Here is a 21,677-nt window from a genome sequence, read left to right as displayed (position 1 = left end):
CCCTCATTCAGCTGACAACTTATACCGGTGGATATTAGTAAATATGTTTTTTTCAATTTTTACTCTGATTTTAAATGTATTAGTAACGAAAACAAATAATTGTATTGTCCTAGTAGGGTCTTGAAAAATATTGTCGGATATTTAAAAAACATATAAAACAAATTTTCGACGTCGTGTATCTACTTTAAATACAATAAATTCTATTTTTGAGAATAACATGTGCCAAAACAATTTTATTTAATTTTTTTTGTGGATCCATCTCATAATAGTTGGATGGTTGTCATTTTTTATTATTTGTTACCACGAAATGTTCACTCTCAGGATAAGAGTATATTGGTTAATAAAAGCTAATGAATTTTGACATAAATATATTATTATATATATATAATTATCATAATATAATATACTATATTGTGGAAAATACATATCCCAAAACGTCTCAATTTACCCACAATTACGAGAAAACTGCCAACTCCAATGATAAGTTTTACCGACTATATTTTAATATATAATATTATATGTATAACTAGATTAATCGAATAAAATATGGCTATACTGATTATATAATTGATTAGGTGAATTAATATCCATTTAGCATTTATACTAATAATACATTTAATGTGATCATGATGAGACAATGCAATGTATCATAATGACATAAATATATATATATATATATATCCATATATATATACACAATCTACAGATTGTTCAGACATAGCTCTCAAAGCTACTCTAAATTCTTTATTTCCGATACACGGCACACGTGTCTTTGAATGTTGTCATAAAAAGGCGTAAGTAACCTTATTATGTTTTAAAACTCGTAAATCAAATTTTGTTAAACAAATAGATTTATATTGAATAAGTCACTTATTATTAATCGAGTCTGCATTTAATTCCATTTTAAAAATGACAATATAAATTATATTTATATATATATAAGTCGATAGCTATTTCGGTTTTATCGCAATAATTATCAAGACTACCTAAAACATCTTGTAGAATTTAATATACCTAAGTTATATTACCATTATTGTATGTTCGTATTTTCAGTATTTACATTTGTATATTTTTTATGCACAAATTACAAAGTCATAACTAATTATTTTAGAAAAAAATCGTAATTATATTTCAAACAAAAATTGGACGCTGCTACTTTTGTCTTTTGAAAAGTTTTTTTTTGGATTTACGACGTTTATAAGACAATAACGACGTTTGATAATGAATTTTGACATTACTTTCGATTTTCTTTAAAATCTCAGGATCGGAACTAAATATAATTTAAAACTTTAAGACTTTTTAAAACAAAACTAAACTTCATAAATATGTTTCTACATGACACCGAGATCAAAAATATTGTTTGTGATTTAAGTTAATACGTTTTGGAAAAAAAGTATGCAATGTACGAAATGTAAACTACGTTTTGAGCAAACGGTCGCTGATAACTATTATTTATTGTACACGTTTCAGTGATAATAACATAATAATAATTATTATAGTACTTATAAACTGACAATATATTGAAATTTCATTCAGTTGACGTTGGATCGGCCGATCTGGCGGTTGCTCATCAATTATTTATTCCGCGACGCAAGACAGACACGAATGGACGGTCCATTTCGCGCCAATCTATCAAAAATTCAAATTATAAAAAAAGCGCGATAAAAAGAAGAATAAATTATTAGTTTTTTCGCGCGAAGCAAGAGTCGCGGGAAATATTCCACTCGCAGTGTTCGCATTTTATTCGTGCCGTGTAAAATACAGTAATAATAAATTGATTATTCAAGGCCAATTTTTATTCGCGTACGGAAATCCGATTGTTGAAATATTGCAGTCTCTGTCAATGAAAATGTGTTCTGATGTCAATTATTGAATACTAAACAGAATGTTATCACAGCGGTAATAAATTATTCTTTTTCTCAAGGTGGGATCAAGACTACACGACGTCCGAGAAACAGATCGACTGAAAACACTTTAGAATACGATGTCGTCTAGGATAGCGTCGCTGCTGCGGATGCTCGGGCTGGTGTCTGCGTGCATCGCGCACTCCCACGCCCAGTCTGCGATTCCTCCAGCATGCTCCAGCAACATTTACTGCCAAGGCCCACTTCTGCACGCCGTTCAGGTCGCCAGAATCTTCCCAGATTCCAAATCGTTTGTTGATCTCAAGATGCTCAAGTCTGAAAATGAAACGCTGCAAGATTTTGAAGAATTCAATAGAAAGAATCTAAACCCTACACGGGACCAATTGGAGATTTTCGTCAATCAACATTTTGTCGCAGGCAATGAGCTCATGCAATGGACGCCGACTGATTTTGAATCTGATCCTCCTTTCCTGGAAAGAATTCAGGATGCCACTTTTAAAAAGTTTGCAAAGGATTTAGTCGGTATTTGGCCCACACTTGCACGTAAAGTTAGTCCGGAAGTCGCGGAGAACCCTGAAAGATATAGTCTTATTTCGTTACCCAACGGATTCATTATCCCTGGGGGTAGATTTAAAGAAATTTATTATTGGGATTCTTTTTGGATAATTGAAGGAATTATTTTAAGCGGTATGACTGATACGGCAAGAGGTATGATAGAAAACTTCCTGTTTTTAATTAAGAAATTCGGACATATTCCTAATGGAAGTAGAGTATATTACACAGAAAGAAGTCAACCTCCACTTCTGACAGCGATGGTTTCAAAATATCTCGCTGCAACAGGTGATATTGGTTGGGTCAAGAAACAGTTGCCAACTTTAGAAAAAGAGTTGGAATACTGGATGGATAAAAAAACGGTCGAAATAAACAAAGATGGAAAGACGTGTCATTTGTTGAGATATAACGCACCAAGTTCAGGACCTAGACCCGAATCGTATGCAGAAGATTTTGCTAATGCCAATTTCATGAAAACTGATGAACTAAAGCAGGAATTTTATACAGATATTAAAAGTGCCGCTGAAAGCGGATGGGATTTCTCAGCCAGATGGTTTGTTAAACCAGATGGATCCAACGAAGGAAACCTTACTGATATCCATACACGACAGATAATACCGGTTGATCTCAATTCCATGTATGCTGCAGCTCTTCAGACATTGGGAGATCTGAGTAATCAAGTTGATAATTTTAAAAGTGCCAAAAAATGGTGGTCTCTCGCTAGGTATTGGAGGGATTCCATAGATTCCATTCTGTGGAATAACGAAGACGGTATTTGGTATGACTACGATGTGGTGCATGGAAAACAGAGAAAGCACTTTTACCCAACAAATGTAGCGCCATTATGGGCGAAATGTGTAGACAAAGACAAGCTACTGACGTACGGACCAAAGATTATTAAGTATCTTAAAAAATCTCCAGGACTTGGTTTCCCAGGAGGTATTCCTACATCTTTAGACCATACAGGAGAACAATGGGACTTCCCAAATGCCTGGCCTCCTCTTCAATCGATGGTGATCCAAGCTTTGGATTCGTCTGGAGTCACTGAAGGCAAAACCATGGCAAAAGATTTAGCTCAACGCTGGGTTAGGGCTAATTATAAAGGATTTAAGAAGAACGAAGAGATGTTTGAAAAATATGATGCAGAAAAGCCTGGTGAATTCGGAGGCGGTGGAGAGTATGTTGTTCAAAGTGGATTTGGGTGGACGAATGGAGTTATTTTGGAATTGCTGAATCAGTTTGGAGGAGCCATTCAGTCGGAGGAATCATTGTCAAATTAAGATATATGCAATCATTAACTGATGCGCAGTATTCTGCTGATTCAAATTACAACAACATTCAGAGATAATAAGCACTAGGGAGTCAAAGTTCGTGACATTTAGTCACAACTATCGCCTTAAAAATATCCTACTTAAAACAGTATTACTATTACATTTATAATTTTGTTATCAATGCAATGATATACTTATCATTAAATAATAATTAATCATTTATTTTATTTTCAATAAGTACATAAAATGATGACTGCCTAAAACCAGAAAAACGTTAATTAAAATAAACTATGTATATAGTAAACAAATGTAATATACTTTTAAATAATAGTTAGCAGTACTATAGTGTTTGTGATATAATTAAAATCTAGTTTGGAGCCATTTATATTAGAAACAAAATTAAAACGCTTACCTAACTGCTTTCTATGAAAAGTTATAAACATTTTATTCCTAGCATTGGATTATATCCTATGATCATGGTGTACATTATGTTAACAATGTTTAAAAACAAGTAACAAAGTATGAAATTTTAATGTTTTGGTCGGATTTTTAGACCTTCAATATTTTATTAATAAATATGCAGATTTTCTTGAAATAGTAATAATGGATCATTTGAAAACTATACCTAATTTACATAATGTTAAAAACAGCTTTTATAAAGAATTTAAAATGGCATATTTAAATTTGAAATCAATTTACTCGGTGACCAGCACCGATGTAGCTACCTACCATGTTTATATGTTATATATTTATAAAGACTATTATTTAACTAAGTAAATGATTGGTTATTAAACTGATTCGGTGATTCAAAAGTGATCCTCGCCATCGCACCTCACGAAGAAGAATATTATTGATACTTGATGTACGTATCGTATATGTGACGAGGATTCTCGCAGTTGTTATTGGAATAGATCCCGAATAGTACTTCCTTCTAAAAGTGTTCAACCGATGTGCAAAACAAAAACAGTTAATGAAAAATACAGATGCGTGTTGTACGTACAAATCGATGTAACGAAAGGATAGATATCGCCAAACCGCAGGAACGGTGTCGCATGATTGGATGAAAACCTCGTATATCGACGAATTGCAAAAAGCTAACAACCAAAATTAGTGTAATATGATTTAGGGGAGGTCTTTATAAAGCAGTGAATCAGTGACTGTTTTCAGTGAGTGTTTTCATGAAGCAGGCGAGGCGGTTGCTACGCCATAAAGCACAAAAGTGTATTTTTCACACATGTAAATTGTAAATAATCAAATCCTTGGAAACTGAGAATGCAAAATGTTTAACTTGATGCGCGGCTATTTGGTGTATTAAAACTCATCCCCCTCGCCAATAAAGCATTTGATATACATCATTTAGATGTGTTAATAATGCAAAAAAAATGTAAAATGATGGTAGGAAGATTATAAGTCATACTGAAAAGAAAAAAAAATGACAAAAAGAGCTAAGTAATTAATTTTGACGAAAGAATCGCGGCGATGACATGACGAATCATTTGACATTTCAATATTGCCATATAACTAAAAATATCCCAACTCAATAAGAAAAAATACCTCATGTCATTGTAGGTATTATAATATTATTATTCCATTTTTGTCAAGGAAGTGGGGAATAATAATATTATCTACCAATCCTGGAATTACTCTCATAATACTTAAATAACGAGCTATAATATTAGCGCCGCCGCCAAGGCGCATCAAGTCAAACTTGTCGCATTTTAACTAACTATATATTTTTAATACCTAAATTGCGATGAAAAAAATATTGTCACAGAGGGGGTCTCCAAACCAGTCAACGGTCCAGGGCTTCAGGTATCCAAAGGATGATTAAGATAAAAAAACTTTGTGTGAACCGATCGTAAAATAAGACGTCATGTTTATATTTTGTAAATACTGGAATATTAATTTTCTTATTCAATGTTATAAAAAAAAGTGTAAAAAAAAAAAACTAAAACTTGGATACCCTATTGTACTTGATTTTACGCATCGAGGAGTCGTTAAAGTGAGTTGTAAAGTGTACTGCTCTTGACATCATAATTTTTTTTTAATTGAAAAACCTTAAACCTTATCTGTAAACTTTAGATAACTAAACTTGGCATTGTTTCATGCGTGCATGTACATAGATAATAATAATATGTTAATAACCCATATTCTGTGCGAGTAGACAATCTTTGTGAATCTATAATTAATAATAATTTTACCTACTACTTCATGAACTGTTGATTGTTATTGAAAATACAATTTTTCAACCTGCATGTTGTCTTTTATATGAATTAATACTATAACAATTACTACCCTTCCTTCTATTGTTTCTATTGGATCTAGGATTGTTTGGTGATACAGTGATCTGCACGTCGGGACAACTATGCATTTGCCACCTTGATGCCGTATATATTAATTACAGTTAACAACATATAATAGCAAATTTATCTACAATAGCTAATAGGATAGGTACTATCCATGGTTTTATCAAACTAGCTATGTTTATATAATGTAGTCTAAACGCAAATATATATCAGTTTTTGGTACTATTGAGGTATGTGTCCCTGTGGGTCTATTCTATACACAATGCGGATATCGATGGTAGTTTATCATGTTTATGTATTGAAGTAGGTATTATAATTGTTACAATAATTTAGCCGTCTAAATTGTCTATCTCTCTCTATTATCTCTAAATATGATGTTTTTTTAACATCGAAGTAAGTATTTTTTTAATAGTTATTCAATTCTGAACATTATAAGATTTTAGAATGTCAGATTCCTTTTTATATACTTATATAAAAAAATAAAAACCTCAGAAATATGCTAATTGGGACTCAAGATCACATCTTTCACTTTCCGGGCGAGTGCTGTGTCATTTAAGCTATCCGTCAATGATCTCGCTCTAAACGTTAACACAGCCAAGAAAGGTGCTGTTAAAACATAGCACTTTATGACAGTTTAGACGGTTAACTTATTGTAATAATTAGCCGCCACAGTACACAAATATGATAAACTACCGTCGATGGTCACCGATAGCCGCCTTGTGTAGGTATAGAATAGACCCACAGACCCATAGACAACTATTTTAGAAATCCGAAGCATTAGTGTTGTCTGTTCTCTCGACATTGGAAGAGCAATAACTCTGTTTAATCAAATTACGGATATTGATGTATTCCATCTACGTCGTGAGGATGAGTTTAGGTGGATGATGTTTTATTAATACTTAAAATAGGGTGTACTAAGCTAATTCGACGTACCTCTATGCTCCTTTTTGTATTTACTCTTTCTACAATTTTTTCTTTGTTTTTTAATACTGTTTCAACACAATTTATATGTCACGTTGTGAACGTCTTGAATTTATAATTCGTTAGGTTCACAATAATATGTAATTGAATTTAAATGTGAAAATAGTACACACTTATTTGTTTTCGTTGAATTAAGAATTAATATTATCGTCAATGTTCTGGCAGAAAACACTAATCCGAAAAAATAACATATCGAGTTAGTTATACCAAAATGTTCCTTATTTCAAACTTTACCGTCTGGAAACCTTCTTAATAAATACACAGTCTTTATTTTAAAGTCATCCTTTTTACGATTACTTAATAAACTCACATGACAGACCATTTCAAACATTTTAACAACTTCAAAGTCAAATTACTCAAAACTAGTATTCTCCAGTTAGTGTGTTCTGCCAGAACAGAGACGTTATGATGTTAGTTATTTTTTTTTAATTCATTAAGACCTACTTAAAGCAAAGATAAAACTATTCTTATATCTATAAACTATCTAAAATTATATTTAATTTAATAGCATAATTTTAAATATTTTATAGATAGGCGAATATTTATTTATTGATTATTATCTATTGGTTTACGTAGGGTTTAATGGAATTTCAAAAACAATCCTAAATTGTCTATGTAAACGAATACGTATAACTGACAAAGTCTAATGCACTATTTATGTCGGATCTTAACAGTCTACCTTCATCCTTAGCCACTGCTGCTGATGGAGGGACACTACAATACCCTCCTCGTAGTGGAATGCTTAATGAATGCTTATAAACTAGTATATTATTTCAATAATCTTTAATTAATACCTCTTCATCATTTAATCTTCATCTGTACGCCTGTGTGTGAGATTAGTATGAATTTAATGTGGGGTATTTTATTGATGATATTGCAGTGATTAATATTATAATACGCATGTCGCCATCCGTGTGTATTATCATAATGCGATCATTTATTAATTATTGTAATAAGTGCGAAAAGAAAAGGCACATAAGTCAAATAATTACAAGATAAAAAGAACTTTTTATATACCACGTTTTTAAATTTTCTGTTGAATCATATAAACTTGACAATTCTATGTATTAATAAATACTTTTTTGTACTTGATAGAAATACTGAATAAATATAGAATACTGAAATGTCATTTTGACATTTCACATTGATTTCCATAGTAACACACGTATATAATAATAATTTAGTTGCTAGGACCCTCTTAGCAACCAATAATAGTATTTTACTTTTTATGAATTTTTTTCCGAAATAACTTTCCATACAAAACAGAATTAATTGAAAATGAATTCAATTCTGTTTAAAAATGGCTAAAAGTATTAAAAGAATGCATTGTCGTCGTGTTCTGATATACCTATTCTAAAAGTTTCAAATGTCTATCTAGTCGGAAAAATCGATCGCAAGATTTGTATTGGACAAACAAGAAAAAAATTGTACTGGACAAACAAGAATACGAGCTAATAAAAACGTGGTAATAAAATATAACAAAGGACGAGACGAATGAACGTAAGTATTTTAATTAAGAATAAATTCAAAATATAAACTTTAGCTAAACTAAAAAAACTAAAGCCAAAAAGAGCTTTTTATATAACACGTTTTTAATTTTTCTGTTGAATTATATAAACTTGACAATTCTATGTATTAATAAATACTTTTTTGTACTTGATAGAAATACTCAATAAATATAGAATACTGAAATGTCTTTTGACATTTCATATTGATTTCCATAGTAACGCACGAATATATTAATAATTTAGTTGCTAGGACCCCTTAGCAACTAATAATAATGTTTTACTTTTTACGAATTTCTTCCGAAATAACTTTCCATCCAAAATAGAATTAACTGAAAATGAATTCAATTCTGTTTTAAAATGGCTAAAAGTATTAAATGAATGCATTGTCGTCGTGTCCTGATATATTCTTAAAGTTTCAAATGTCTAGCTAGTCGGGAAGTTAGCTAAAAATCTTCAATCGTCCAATATAAATCTTGGACATTCAAGAAAAAATCTGTACTAGACAAACAAGAATACGAGCTAATAAAAACGTGGTAAAATATAAAGATCTTAAAGAAATACCGACATGGAAGTACACCGAATAAAAACTAGAAAAGAATTTATAAAACCATCGCACATTAGCCTAAACTCATTCTAACACAAGTGGAATATATCAACACTAAAAGTGATTTGGTTGAACATAGTCATTTAAACCATTCATAGACTGAAACGGCATGTGGTTATGAACGTGTGCCATACTAAACTTACGATTTCTGTTCATGGATATATATTTTTACTTATATGTATTTGTCAAATATAGCATTATCTGGCTCGATAATCTTGGCGCGTTAAATTCCACTCGTGTTTGGTACATTGTAATAAAGACTCTGGTTGTCATGTTAGCCATTTTTACAAATTTCTGACTCAAACATGCATCTAACAAACCAATGTGTCAATTTGCGGCGGTCACAGAGCTCACGACCCACGGCTTTGAAGCCGGATATTTTACTACCATTCCACTGTATGAATAGTATATATTATATTTATTAATTTGGATGTCTGCAGACGAAGTATCTAACAAAAACATTCAGATAATAAATGTTGTACGAATCGAGTCTGATTGTGCCAATTAAGGATTCAATCTATTTCAATATTCTTCAATCAACGTTTCGAAGAAAATGTCATCGACACCCGCATATTTTAAAAGCTGCAGTAAATCTTTAATATCTATCAAAGAGTTTGGGCTTCCTATCATTTGAGGGAACACTATGATAAATAAAATATATACCTACAACACTATTGATGGCAAGTGTAGTTACACTGGTAGCAGTGACGTGGGGATAGGCAGATTGAGCGTCGCTTGGGGGCGGCAGTCACACGAAGGGCGGTAAATCGATCTTTAGACATAATAATATATATATAAAGCTAACTACCTAAACTTGATAATAACGGAAATATCTTGCTATTAAAAAAACAGCTCACTGGTTGGAAACAAAATGTATTAATTACTATACAAGTTTTAATCGGACTATACTTTTTTGTCCAGTTTGCGATGTCTAGTTTACTTCCGTTGTTTTTGGATGTCACTTCCTTGGTGAATGGCAATGACACGTACAGATTTACGAATTATATTTGAATTATAGGTAGATACACACTTTATTTAATTTTGTTTAAAATGTTTGCCAGTCACTCACGAGTTTTGGAAGTTGTCAGGTGTATTTTTAAATGTATCTGAAAGCGTGGACTTGTAATAATGTATATTGAAGCAGAAGTTGTAAGTAATGTATACATACAACACATTTCTTAGATATTTGAGTCATGAAAGGATTATAAAAAAAAATTATAAGTATAAAAAAAATGTGACGGCATTTTGGTGCTACCTAGGGGCGGCATTTTGTCAAGGGACGTCACTGACTGGTAGACAGAGAAAAAATATACGGTGACCCCAGGGCTGTTAAAAAAGTATTGACACTTTTTTATAGATTCTTCAATACTTTTTCGATATTTCGATTTTTCGACAGCCATAGTTGTTGTGCTATAATAATTATAGTCTCCATATTTGATACAGTGCATACATGACTTGATTTTGCATTTTTTTGTATACGCCAGTAGCGAAGGGTGGATGTAGGCTTCCAAGATCCACCGTTAATCGTGCACATTAAACTTTGTTTGTAATACGTATTTGTTTTTATTGAATTAAGACTACAATAATTTACAGATGGTATTGGTTAGTTTTTATAAATCAATTAAACTCTGCCTAAACCAAACCATAATAGTGTTGGTATATTTTGGACGATACGACAAAATTGTGCACACTTTTTCATGCATACTTATTTGTTTTCGTTGGATAGATATTAATAATATATAATATAAAAATAATAAAAATAGATATTATAAAATATTGTTGGTTCATTTTTTTTAATTCATTAAGCCCTGCCTAACCAAACTATAATAGATAAAAAAATATTATTCTATCTATAAAACACCCACGGTGGCTGCGCGGCTTAATCGTTGGACTATAACGCCGTGGGTCCCAGGTTCGAATCCTGGATCTGGCAAGTACACATATTGTTTTTCAATTTGTGTCTGTCAGGGTATGGACCTAATAGGTTGAGCAAGTGGCTGACAGCCATTTCTCGTAAAAAGCAAAATCTGTTAATACAAACCTCTACTCTGTGGAGGCCCATATGATCCTATTAGGATCGGACATGGTCGAAAGAAAGAAGAATAAAAGATATGTATTTAGATATTTATAGGTAGACGAGTATATTTTGACTATTATCTATTATGGTTTAGTTTTCGCAGGGTGCAATTGAATTTGAAAAACTAACCTACACCATCATTTCTGTAAAGAGTAGTCTAATTTCAATGAAAACAAATACTTATTACAAACAAAGTTTAATGTGAACGATTTATGGTGGATCTTAAAAGCCTACATCCACCCTTCGCTACTGGCGTATACAAAAAATATGGAGACCTTATGGAGACTATAATTATTATATTACGACAAACCTACCTCTAACCTTCGCCACTGGTATATGCTCATCTAAATAATATGCAAAAGTATATCGTTTCGGTGTATTTATCTGCTGCAATAATTTACATAGGTGTCTGTTCATCTCAGTGGGCTTACATAATTTGCGACCGGATGCACTGACTGATTTAGAGCCTCTCCCCTAGCGACGTCCCTAGATAAAATGCCGCCCCTAGGCAGTACGAAAATGCCACCCCATTTTTTATACAGTATTGTTTATCATCCTTTCGTGACTCCAATATCGAATAATTACCAACAAAATATTATAGGTACCTACCACTGAAACATACAAAGTTAAATTTATCCCCAAAAGTGGGGATTTTTTGAAGTTGATAATATAGTGGCTTCATGCATTTTTGCGTTAAGTCAGACTGTTATTATTCGAAAATCTGTAGGTCTCGTTTATTGTCACCAAGCACGTCGAAAGGCAACGAAAGTAAACTAGACATCGCGAACCCGTTAAAATAATTACACTCCTATTAAACATTTTAATGTTAATTAATACATTTTGTGTCCAACAAGTAAGCGGATTTTTTTAATGGAAAGATATTTTCGTAATTAAGTTTAGGTACTTACCTATTTCTATATATACCAAATGATTCTCCTCGATTTTCCGCCTTTCAAGTAACTGCCGCCCCCAAGCAACGCTCAATCTGCCTACCCCCACGGGACGTCACTGCTCTCCCCGTGATACAAATAAAATAAAATCATAAATTCCAAATACTAACTTTCTTACTTAGAATCACATTCTGTAACTAAAAATAATTATTATTAAAGATGGCAGCGAATTACACATAATCATATCAGTTTTTTTATGTGCAATAATTAGTAGGGAAGTATTTGTTTGAATGGTTATATTATAGGCCTTTTTGATAGTTACAGGGAATTCGTTATGCTTTGGGCAATGTGTTATTCTCAATTTGTGATAAAATTCAATGAAAGTAGTGCAGTAGCAGGAGTGAAATGATTACATAAATACCCAGGCTTTGGAAAACCACAGCAATTTATTATTGCGATCTCACCGGGAATCGAATCCGGAGCCTTCATATTCTAACATAACCAGTACCTCATGCACTTTATCCAACTGACTTTCTCTTAGGTATGCTTACATACTAACTGCAGTCTACAATTTAGAAGAGATCTTTATTTAGCTACATATTTTTTTTCGAGTTATACGAGGTATAAATGTGAACTCTGCCATTCTCCTAAGGTGCAGAACCAACCTGCCACTGGTAACGCCAATTGGGAGGGCGATAACTATGTTCAACCAAATTGCTACGGGTGTTAATATATACCACTTGCGTGGGGTGAGTTTAGGTGGACGCTATTTTGTAAATTCTTAAAATAGGGTCTCCTTTGTATACTCGGTGTACTTCTTTGAACTTCTATAGATATATAATTGGGTTTTCACTGCTTTTGCATGTTTATATTATGTTCTCTTTTTATTTTTTTTAATTTTTATCCCTTTTTATTACTTTTCTTTCTTTCTTCTTTATAACAATGTTTCATGTCATGTTGTCCACATGTTTAAAAATAAATAAATAAGATAAATAAATAGCCCACAATGATAGCATATTTGAAACCAAAGTATCATTTTTTGTGCTATGAAGTGATTCTCTTATTAATTTACCATGTAATATTGTCGGCTTTCAATTCCACTTCGATATGTTTTGGTTATGTCTATAGAGATAAGGTTTTTTTCAATGTTTTAATGTATATTGGGGTGGTTCACAATAATTATGGATCAAGTTCAATTATTTTCATAAAATTAGTTTCAGTAGCTAGATAAAATATATGTATATATTGTGTGTTAATATCACAATCGTAGCTCTCCAATTTTCCGCATACATGGCAATACTAGTATTATTAATAAGACATCAAATTGAAAGTAAATCATGTCCATTTTGACTTAATGTTTCGACGATGTATTTAAATTGATCCATGTACTATGAAAATATGGTAAATATATACTATACAGTGAAAACATTTCTGAATTTTACAAAAGGAGTTATAGCTGTAGGTCCAAATGTCTCAGATCAGTCTTAGACTTGATCCATAATTATTGTGAACCACCCATTTATATTTGATAATAACCTTGACGGGTTAACTAGGGTTAAATTATATTTTTGTGAATTCGTCACTTGTTTTGTTAATTCAAAACAAGGCTAGATTGTAATTATCTTTAAGTAAGTATATAGCCAGCGAAGTAATTATATGTTTTCTCGGAATCAAAATACATTTTACTTGCAGTTTTATCAAAAGAATTCGCTGGCAATTAAATAATATTACATCATGCTACCATCCAATTAACCCATTCAAGATGTAACTCCCAGAGGGCATTGCCTTCTTGATAAAATTATTTAATTACCCTATAACCTCGAAAAATAATAAGTATATAAAAATAAAAATAAAAAATATCATATTGGGTACATGTTATAATAAATTATTCGAAATTCAAATTTATATTCGCGACAGATAAAAAAAATAAAGAGATAGTTTATTGAAATTTCTCTTATTAAACATATTGAATTATTTCGAGGTATGAATTGATAGATTAAATCCAGTGTCTGCCAAACTTTTTTATCTGAAAGCACACCGGAGAAAGGGAATTTGTTTCGTGGCACACCCAATCCACCCAAATATTAAATATACTTTATTAATATGAATAAGAAATAAATCTTTCTATAGGTAAAAATAAAATAATATTGTTTTATCAATATAATAATATTACAATGCATAGGTAGATAATATTGATAATAATTTTATTATATAGTGAGAAGAATAGAATTATTTTTGAGAAAGAATTATGTTAAAACTCGGCACTAAAGTAGATAAAGAAACACGTAGAGCACCCTCCACGTAACCTTGCAATTTGGAATAGATTTTTTTTTAATTATTTGATGAAATCAGCCGATCGGGCGCCTGGCATTTACTAATCAAATCAAATCAAACTTATTTATTTTACATATAATGAACATAACAAATTATAAATTCAAAGCGTTCACGACATGACATAAAATAAGTGTTAATAATTTTTAAAAATAAAAATACAGAGAATAAGTAATAAAATAAGAAAATAAATAAAATAAGTAACAAAATAAAAGTAGATGGAAGCACACAGAGTGAACTTTGATAGACCCTATCTTAAAAACTCATAAAACAACGTCCACCTAAATTCACCCTCACGTAAGTGGAATATATCAATATCCGAAGCGATTTCATTAAACATGGTTACTGCCCTCTTAATTGGCATTACTATGTATATATAGAAATAGCTACCTAACTTAGTACCTAATAACGAAAATATCTTTCCACAAAAAAATTCAGTTCACTGGTTGGAAACAAAATGTATTAATTAAGATAAAAGGTTTAACTGGGCTGTATTTTTGTCGGGGTCGCGATGTCTAGTTTACTTCCGTTGCCATTTGACGTCCATGGTGACCAGAAACAACACGTGCACGGGTGATAAAAAATACTGTATAAAGAGTGGGGCGTTATTTTGGCATTGCACAGGGGCGGCATTTTGTCTAGGGACGTCACTGATACTATATCTACCATATTATGTAATCACTTATCACATAGATCATGGCTTTAGTATCAATCGAGGATATTGACTCAAAATCGAAATCCAAAATGCAGAAAATGGTTTTTTATTTCTTTTAAATATTTTCTTCTACTTTTGGTGTCGTAACTTGCTAAATGATTGATGACCCACTCGTATATTAATTAATAATTAACAAATGTAAATATTTAAAATATGCAAATACGTTTTCTACTGTTTCTGTACTCTCTCAGTTTTTTCGCGACACACAGCTTGGCAGACACTGTTATAAACAAAGCGATATTTCGATAGAAATGTCATTGATGGTAAATAATTAAAAAAAAATTAAAAGCAATGGATTTTTTCAAATATAAAAATAAGTCTTAATGGAAATAATAATATTTTTATTATTTTATTTACACTTCCATTTCTGTCCATTTTATCACCTCTATGCGCTGCGAGTAATTCTAAAGTCCCATTAATTATGTTATGTTGATTTTAATATTTTATACAACAATTTATTATAACGGCATAAAAATTGTAATAATGATAATTATATATGGTTATATAAACTATTAAATTGATTATATATGAATATGAAAAAATGACAGTACAAGTAAAACATTAAAGTTTACTGAGTACCTAACATAAATGATACACGCGATATCCAAAGCGTATGGTAAAACAAATTATTACTTTCAAAATATTGGTAGTTATTGTAAATTAAATATTTAATTTTAATAGGAAATTCGCCAAATTTAAGTATCATCACACTGTTATTCTCCATCTTTCATTTTATTCTTGTTCATGTGAGTTCACTCCTATTCCTAAAGCTTGCAAAAAATGCATGTATTAGCGGACAGAGAAAGTCGTCATGACCTGACTATAAGTTAGAGTAAGATGCAAGCTAGATGGTTAGTTGGTTAGTTACTACCTATACTATATATATTACTTACTATAGTAATAAAATAGGTTACATGTCAGTTGTACGTATGCAGTTCATCGTGGGACACTTATTCGTGCGCCGCAGTACGTGAAACATGAGTTCGTATAACATTTTATCAAATGACGAGTTCTTCGTTGAACATTTCACCGTGGAATACATTTGTACGTATCTTACAAATGCGGCGATAGTTTGCAAATAGTACTGCTCCAATTAGATTAACCCTAACCTAACCTAACCTAGTAAAGACATCTCCACATGTTGTGGCATACGTACAAATATACTCCACGGTGAAATGTTCAACGAAGAACTCGTCATTTGATGAGATGTTACACGAACTCATGTTTTATGTACTGCGACGCACGAATAATTGTCCTGCGGTGAACTGTTTATGTACAAATTCCCGGATACGAATCTAGATAGGGCTTACTCGTGAATATTTCTATTCGGTTTTATAGACAAATCATTATTTTATGTCAATGATAAACTAATACGAATTTGTTACATATTTACGTACACAGTTACGTTATTATTACATCATAATTATTTATGGTCATATTTATTATTAAAATGAGTTTATTAAGTTTTAATTTTTTCCCCGTACAGATTTTTGACTAATTCATAGTTTTAATATTTTACAACGTTTTTATTAGCTCGTATTCTTGTTTGTCCGGTGGTTGTTTGTCCAGTACAAATCTTGCAATCTATTTTTAACTAACTCCCGACTAGCTAGACATTTGAAACTTTTAGAATATATCAGAACACGATGCCAATGCATTCTTTTAATACTTTTTAACCTTCTTTAAGCAGAATTGAATTCATTTTCAGTTAATTCTGTTTTGTATGGAAAGTTATTTCAGAAAAATCCGTAAAAAGTAATAGACTATTGGTTGCTAAGGGGATTTTCCAAGCAACTAAATTATTAATATTATACGTGCGTTACTATGGAAATCAAAATGAAATGTCAAAATGACATTTCAGTATTCTATATTTGTTTGTTTGTTTTTTTATTTACTTCCTATCATGTACAAGTTTGAGCATATTGAGCATAATAATTCAACTGAAAATTTAAAAACTTTGTGTATAAAAAGTTTTTTTTATCTTGTAATTATTTATATTTATTTTAAAAAACATCGATTGTTATAAAAATATAAATGTGTATAACTTGAAATACTTTTTATTTATATCAAATCAAGCTTCAATATTGTGACCATACCTTAATAAGATTTGATATAAATAAAAAGAATTTCAAGTTATTCAAATTTATATTTTAATGAACAACTGAATAAAAAATGTTCGTCATTGTGAACGTGATTAATATCAGATAAATATATTGTAACGTTTTAAATGGAGATTGCAATGTTTTTTATCATTTTCTTTTGCTAATCTACACGGGACTATTTTAATTACACAATAATGTCGTGCTTGGTAATGTTAACGATGCAAACGAAGCACGTGTTGTGTAATATTGAAGCAAATACTTATAAAGTGAACAGAAAATGATTGAATCGTTCATGAATCTATTGAAAATGTTACAATCATATAAAATGGAATGTTTTTAATTGGAAAATATTATTTTCTAATAAATATTCCCCAAATTGTATTTTACAATGATATATAAATTTAAGTGCCTTCAAAATTAATTAAGATTAGGGAAAAAAATGTATAAAATATATTATGTGTTAAAATGCGAAGGCATGTATAATTATTTATCATTGTCCGCAGATTTAAAAAAAATAAACCCTGTGATTTTTATAGTTATAATATTTTTGTAAAATAAATAATTATATTATTGACTAGTGTTATTAGTTATTACTTAAATATACCTTGCGACTTAGGGGTATTACATTACATTAGATAGATAATCACAAAGGGATAACCGGACAAAACAGAACATGATAAAACAGAACAGTGACAAAACAGAACAGCGAAAAATAGAACTCTGACCTTCCAGGAAAAATATAACATTTTTAATATTGAAATTGTCGTATATATATTATATTTTTAATAGCACAGATTTCCAATTCGCCGTAAAAATCAAATTATATAATTTCTGCATTCCTAATCGCTGGAAAGCCTCAATTAAATGGAACTCAACTCGGTGTTGTCAGCAAACTTAGGGATATCTCGTCTAACTGTGGAATCCCATAAAGGTAGACGTGTTTTTAAAAACAACCAACAAATTCTGTTTATATAATACAGCTACCAAAATCAAACCAGATTATTGTATTCCCAGTCTCAAACCATAACCAGGGCGGGTCCAAAAACTTCTTCCAAATCCCTCTATCTGTCTGCTCCAGGTTTCTGCACGAGCCCGGCCGCTATAGCATCCTTGTTGACACTAGCCAATCACCAATGTTTGGGCCAGCCGCCAACCTACAACCGTGCCTGCTCATCAGGATGTTCTTCGGTGACTGGGCACTATCCATTTTTGCTAGATGACCCTTCCGTCGGAGTCTACCAAGTTTAACTAATGTGGAGATACATTCTTCATGGATAAAGTTGGAAGGATCTAAGTTATGTCACCACGCCGTTCGCATCCTTCTATTATAACAGGGAGTTTGAACTGTCATTGTTCTATAGAGTGCTCATACTGAAGCGTCTGTCTAGTTCACACAGGGAATGGTTTGATTTGAATAACGAAGTTACATGATAAATAATACACTAGCATTAACACACCTTCTACAAATGTAATGCATAGATCAATGCTATATAATTTTTGGAAATCGATATTACCACCGGTTTTTGTGTGAAGGACTAGTCTGACTTTGACAGCTGATGAATAACAGGAATGTATATTATTAATTAATAGCACTGATAGTCAATATATTTGATTTGAGAATTTTTTATAATTCAATTTGAAACGAGAAAGGGCGAATCAATATGTCAAGCAATCTGGGATCTGATTTTGACAGCTGAAAAGTGGACCACTTGTTGCTTGTGCAAAAAGTTATGCTCAGACTTTACTAATCTAAAGATGGCGGTGGTTTATGTCAAACTCATGACGTGTAATATTTGTAATTGATTACCTACTTGAAGGAACCTGTCCCAATTTCGAGAAGGCAGGCCGTAAGTACTCAGCTATAAGATCCTACGGCGAAGATTTGCCATTCGGACCTCCCACACTACCTGGAAAGATTACCCAGTTTTAACACTCGGACCATATCATTATGAGTCGGCCAACATCTGTATCGGCTGTGTAAATTTGTGGCTACTATACACTGTCTATATACATGATCGTAAAATAAATATCTTTCTCCGCAACTAGTTATTAATTATTCAACCAGTCCTGCAGTAATCATAATAAACATATTCTGTGTCAGGACCCAATCCTTAGTCTATCAATATGTATATTGTTAGTAGTTGTTGTTACGAATTACTTTCACTGCACATTCTAATTTTGGAATTTAAAATTGTGACCAAATTGAGATGCATGTCACGTCACTGTCACGCTGTCATGGTGACACATTTAGTCTATGGTTTCATCATTTTGCAGAATATTTTGAACGGTCACCACCTCTCTAAATTCAATTATAGAGAGTGCCAACTCTAATGTATTAGTATTTTGAATTATTATTAATTATTCATTAATTTTAACAGTTTCTACGTGTGCGTACGTTAAAATTACTTGCAATATATCCATAAATAATATTTTGAACAGAATCCAACCTGCAAACTATAGATAATTGACAATATTCTTAAAGAAAATACATAGTGCCAACCACTAAAAACAAAAGCGTGATTTTGACATGATTCGAAAAAGTGTAGACATCTAGAAAATGATAAAAACGCTCAAAACGTCATGCAGGTGTCGATGCAGTGCGGTTCAACGTGATGTGACCTTATTGTTCTTTTGGTGATTTCGGCAGATTTTTCCAACTGACAATGTTCGTTTAAAAGTTAATAAAAATGTGCTACGGGTCGGACCATCATTCTGATAACATTTTAAACACCATGAAAAACGACATTACACATTTTTTTCTAGTAGCGGCAGCTTACTGTGACGTCACGTGATAGTCCGCGATATGCACCATAATATATTTCTCGCTTAAGGGGGACACCACAAGTACATTTACACATAGGCACAGTTTTTTTTTATTCATTTGCAAAAAAAATATTATCAATGATATTCTCAGTCCCTTTAGATTTTATAGAGCGGGATAGCACTCCACTGAATGAATTTTGGGAGAGATTCGAGATTTTCACCTGTATAATTTATTATTTTACTTTGTACCAGTTTGACTAGGTGGTTTGAATGCATTCTTTCTACAAAGAATGGCTTCAGATAATCGAACATAAAGATATCGGAAGAAACGGGTATTCTTTGTAACTGATAGTTTGGTAGAAAACGTTAGTTCTATCTTGAATTTTTGACGTCGATTTATTTGGCACATGAGTTACCCTTTCTTTAGATGAACTTTTGATCGAAAAGTAGGTCGCAGTTTCTTTTATGACTTCAGAAAGCTTCGAAAGCTTGAAGCAAAAACAGTGCTGTTAATATTTTTTTCATTGTACTAATGTAAAATATCTCAATGACTGAGGTAGTTACCAGTTTACCTACACATTAAAAAAAGAATACAAACGAAGAATTCGCATTTTAAACATTAACATTTTTAATATTAATACTATCGACCGATGGTTCATACTTGATGAAATTTGAATTTAAATTGTAATGGATTTAAGTTTTCGTACTATGACATTTGAGTCGTTTTTTGCGACCCGGGTTTCGCCTGTTTCAACTTTTATGACGGCGCTCCATTGGCACGCAAGTCAGACGATATACAGTCTTCGGATTTTTTTTCGCGTGGAGCACCCCAGATCTGCGGACTTTTTAATCCGCAGACCAGGCTCGTTCGATTTCAAACATGTTTGATATTTTACTCTCCGAGTTGCCAGACTTCGTCCGTCGATCACTGTGCAAATTCGATTTGACATTAATACGCGATCATTCGGACCGAAAAAAAATCTGTAGTTGTTTTAAACATTTTCATTGTATAATTTGTTAATTTATACATTAGAAAATAAGAGATTTATCAATTATTTTTTTATTTGTGTTTATGAAATTTATAAAAGAAAACGTAAAACTTGAGTTATTTTTACTGCTATATTATTTTATGCAAGTCTACGTATGAATAATACAAAATAATTATAGGATTATCGGAAGACATTATTATAACGCTTTTGACAGCTTGACTTTTTTATTCGTTCGTTGATCAGTAGCAGAGCATAGACAAATCGGACGATTTATTATCCTCGGACTGGTGGCTCGCCAATGGAGCGCTGGCATTAACGACTAGTATCATATATATTATAATATCTTATTGTTATTAGTTAACTCCTAACTCCATTAATTTCCAATACGTTTCCATTGTACCTAGAATGGACGATTTTACACTTCTTGAGTAAAGTATTTTTATTGTTTATAAGTACTAATGATTTATTATTGGGTTTTAACGATTTATTTTAATATGCTTATCGAATGTATTATTATTAATAAGATAGGAGGTTTTTTTACTAACACTTCAACTATTCATAATTTGTTTGTTATATTTTTTATTGTGACCCTTGACTTGATAGGTAGCTAATGGAGTTTTTACCTACTTTATTGAATTACTTGGTTATATAAGTTAGAGTTAATAGTATTCGTGCTCAGTGTTTATTTGCCTTTTGGTAAGTGTACACAGCGCCTGAAGATGC

The 21,677-nt window shown here is 31.7% G+C and overlaps 1 protein-coding gene across 1 annotated transcript in view; it reads left to right on the top strand.

The window, feature by feature from the left end:
• Positions 1 to 5,941, top strand: part of LOC147070036 (trehalase-like) — a 30,276-nt gene extending 24,335 nt beyond the window's left edge. The window contains exon 2 of the mRNA XM_085949320.1: positions 1,925 to 5,941. Within this exon, the coding sequence (XP_085805446.1) occupies positions 1,985 to 3,697 (1,713 nt within the window). The 5' untranslated portion in view covers positions 1,925 to 1,984 and the 3' untranslated portion in view covers positions 3,698 to 5,941. The remainder of the gene's footprint in view (positions 1 to 1,924) is intronic.
• Positions 5,942 to 21,677: the final 15,736 nt, after the last annotated feature.

This window comes from Rhyacophila brunnea, unplaced genomic scaffold, assembly GCF_057557595.1.
Source record: "Rhyacophila brunnea isolate RB1 unplaced genomic scaffold, BYU_Rbru_1.0 scaffold_22, whole genome shotgun sequence".
Lineage (NCBI taxonomy): Eukaryota > Metazoa > Arthropoda > Insecta > Trichoptera > Rhyacophilidae > Rhyacophila > Rhyacophila brunnea.
Note: the sequence above shows the minus strand (reverse complement) of the source record. Positions and strands in the feature narration are given on the sequence as shown.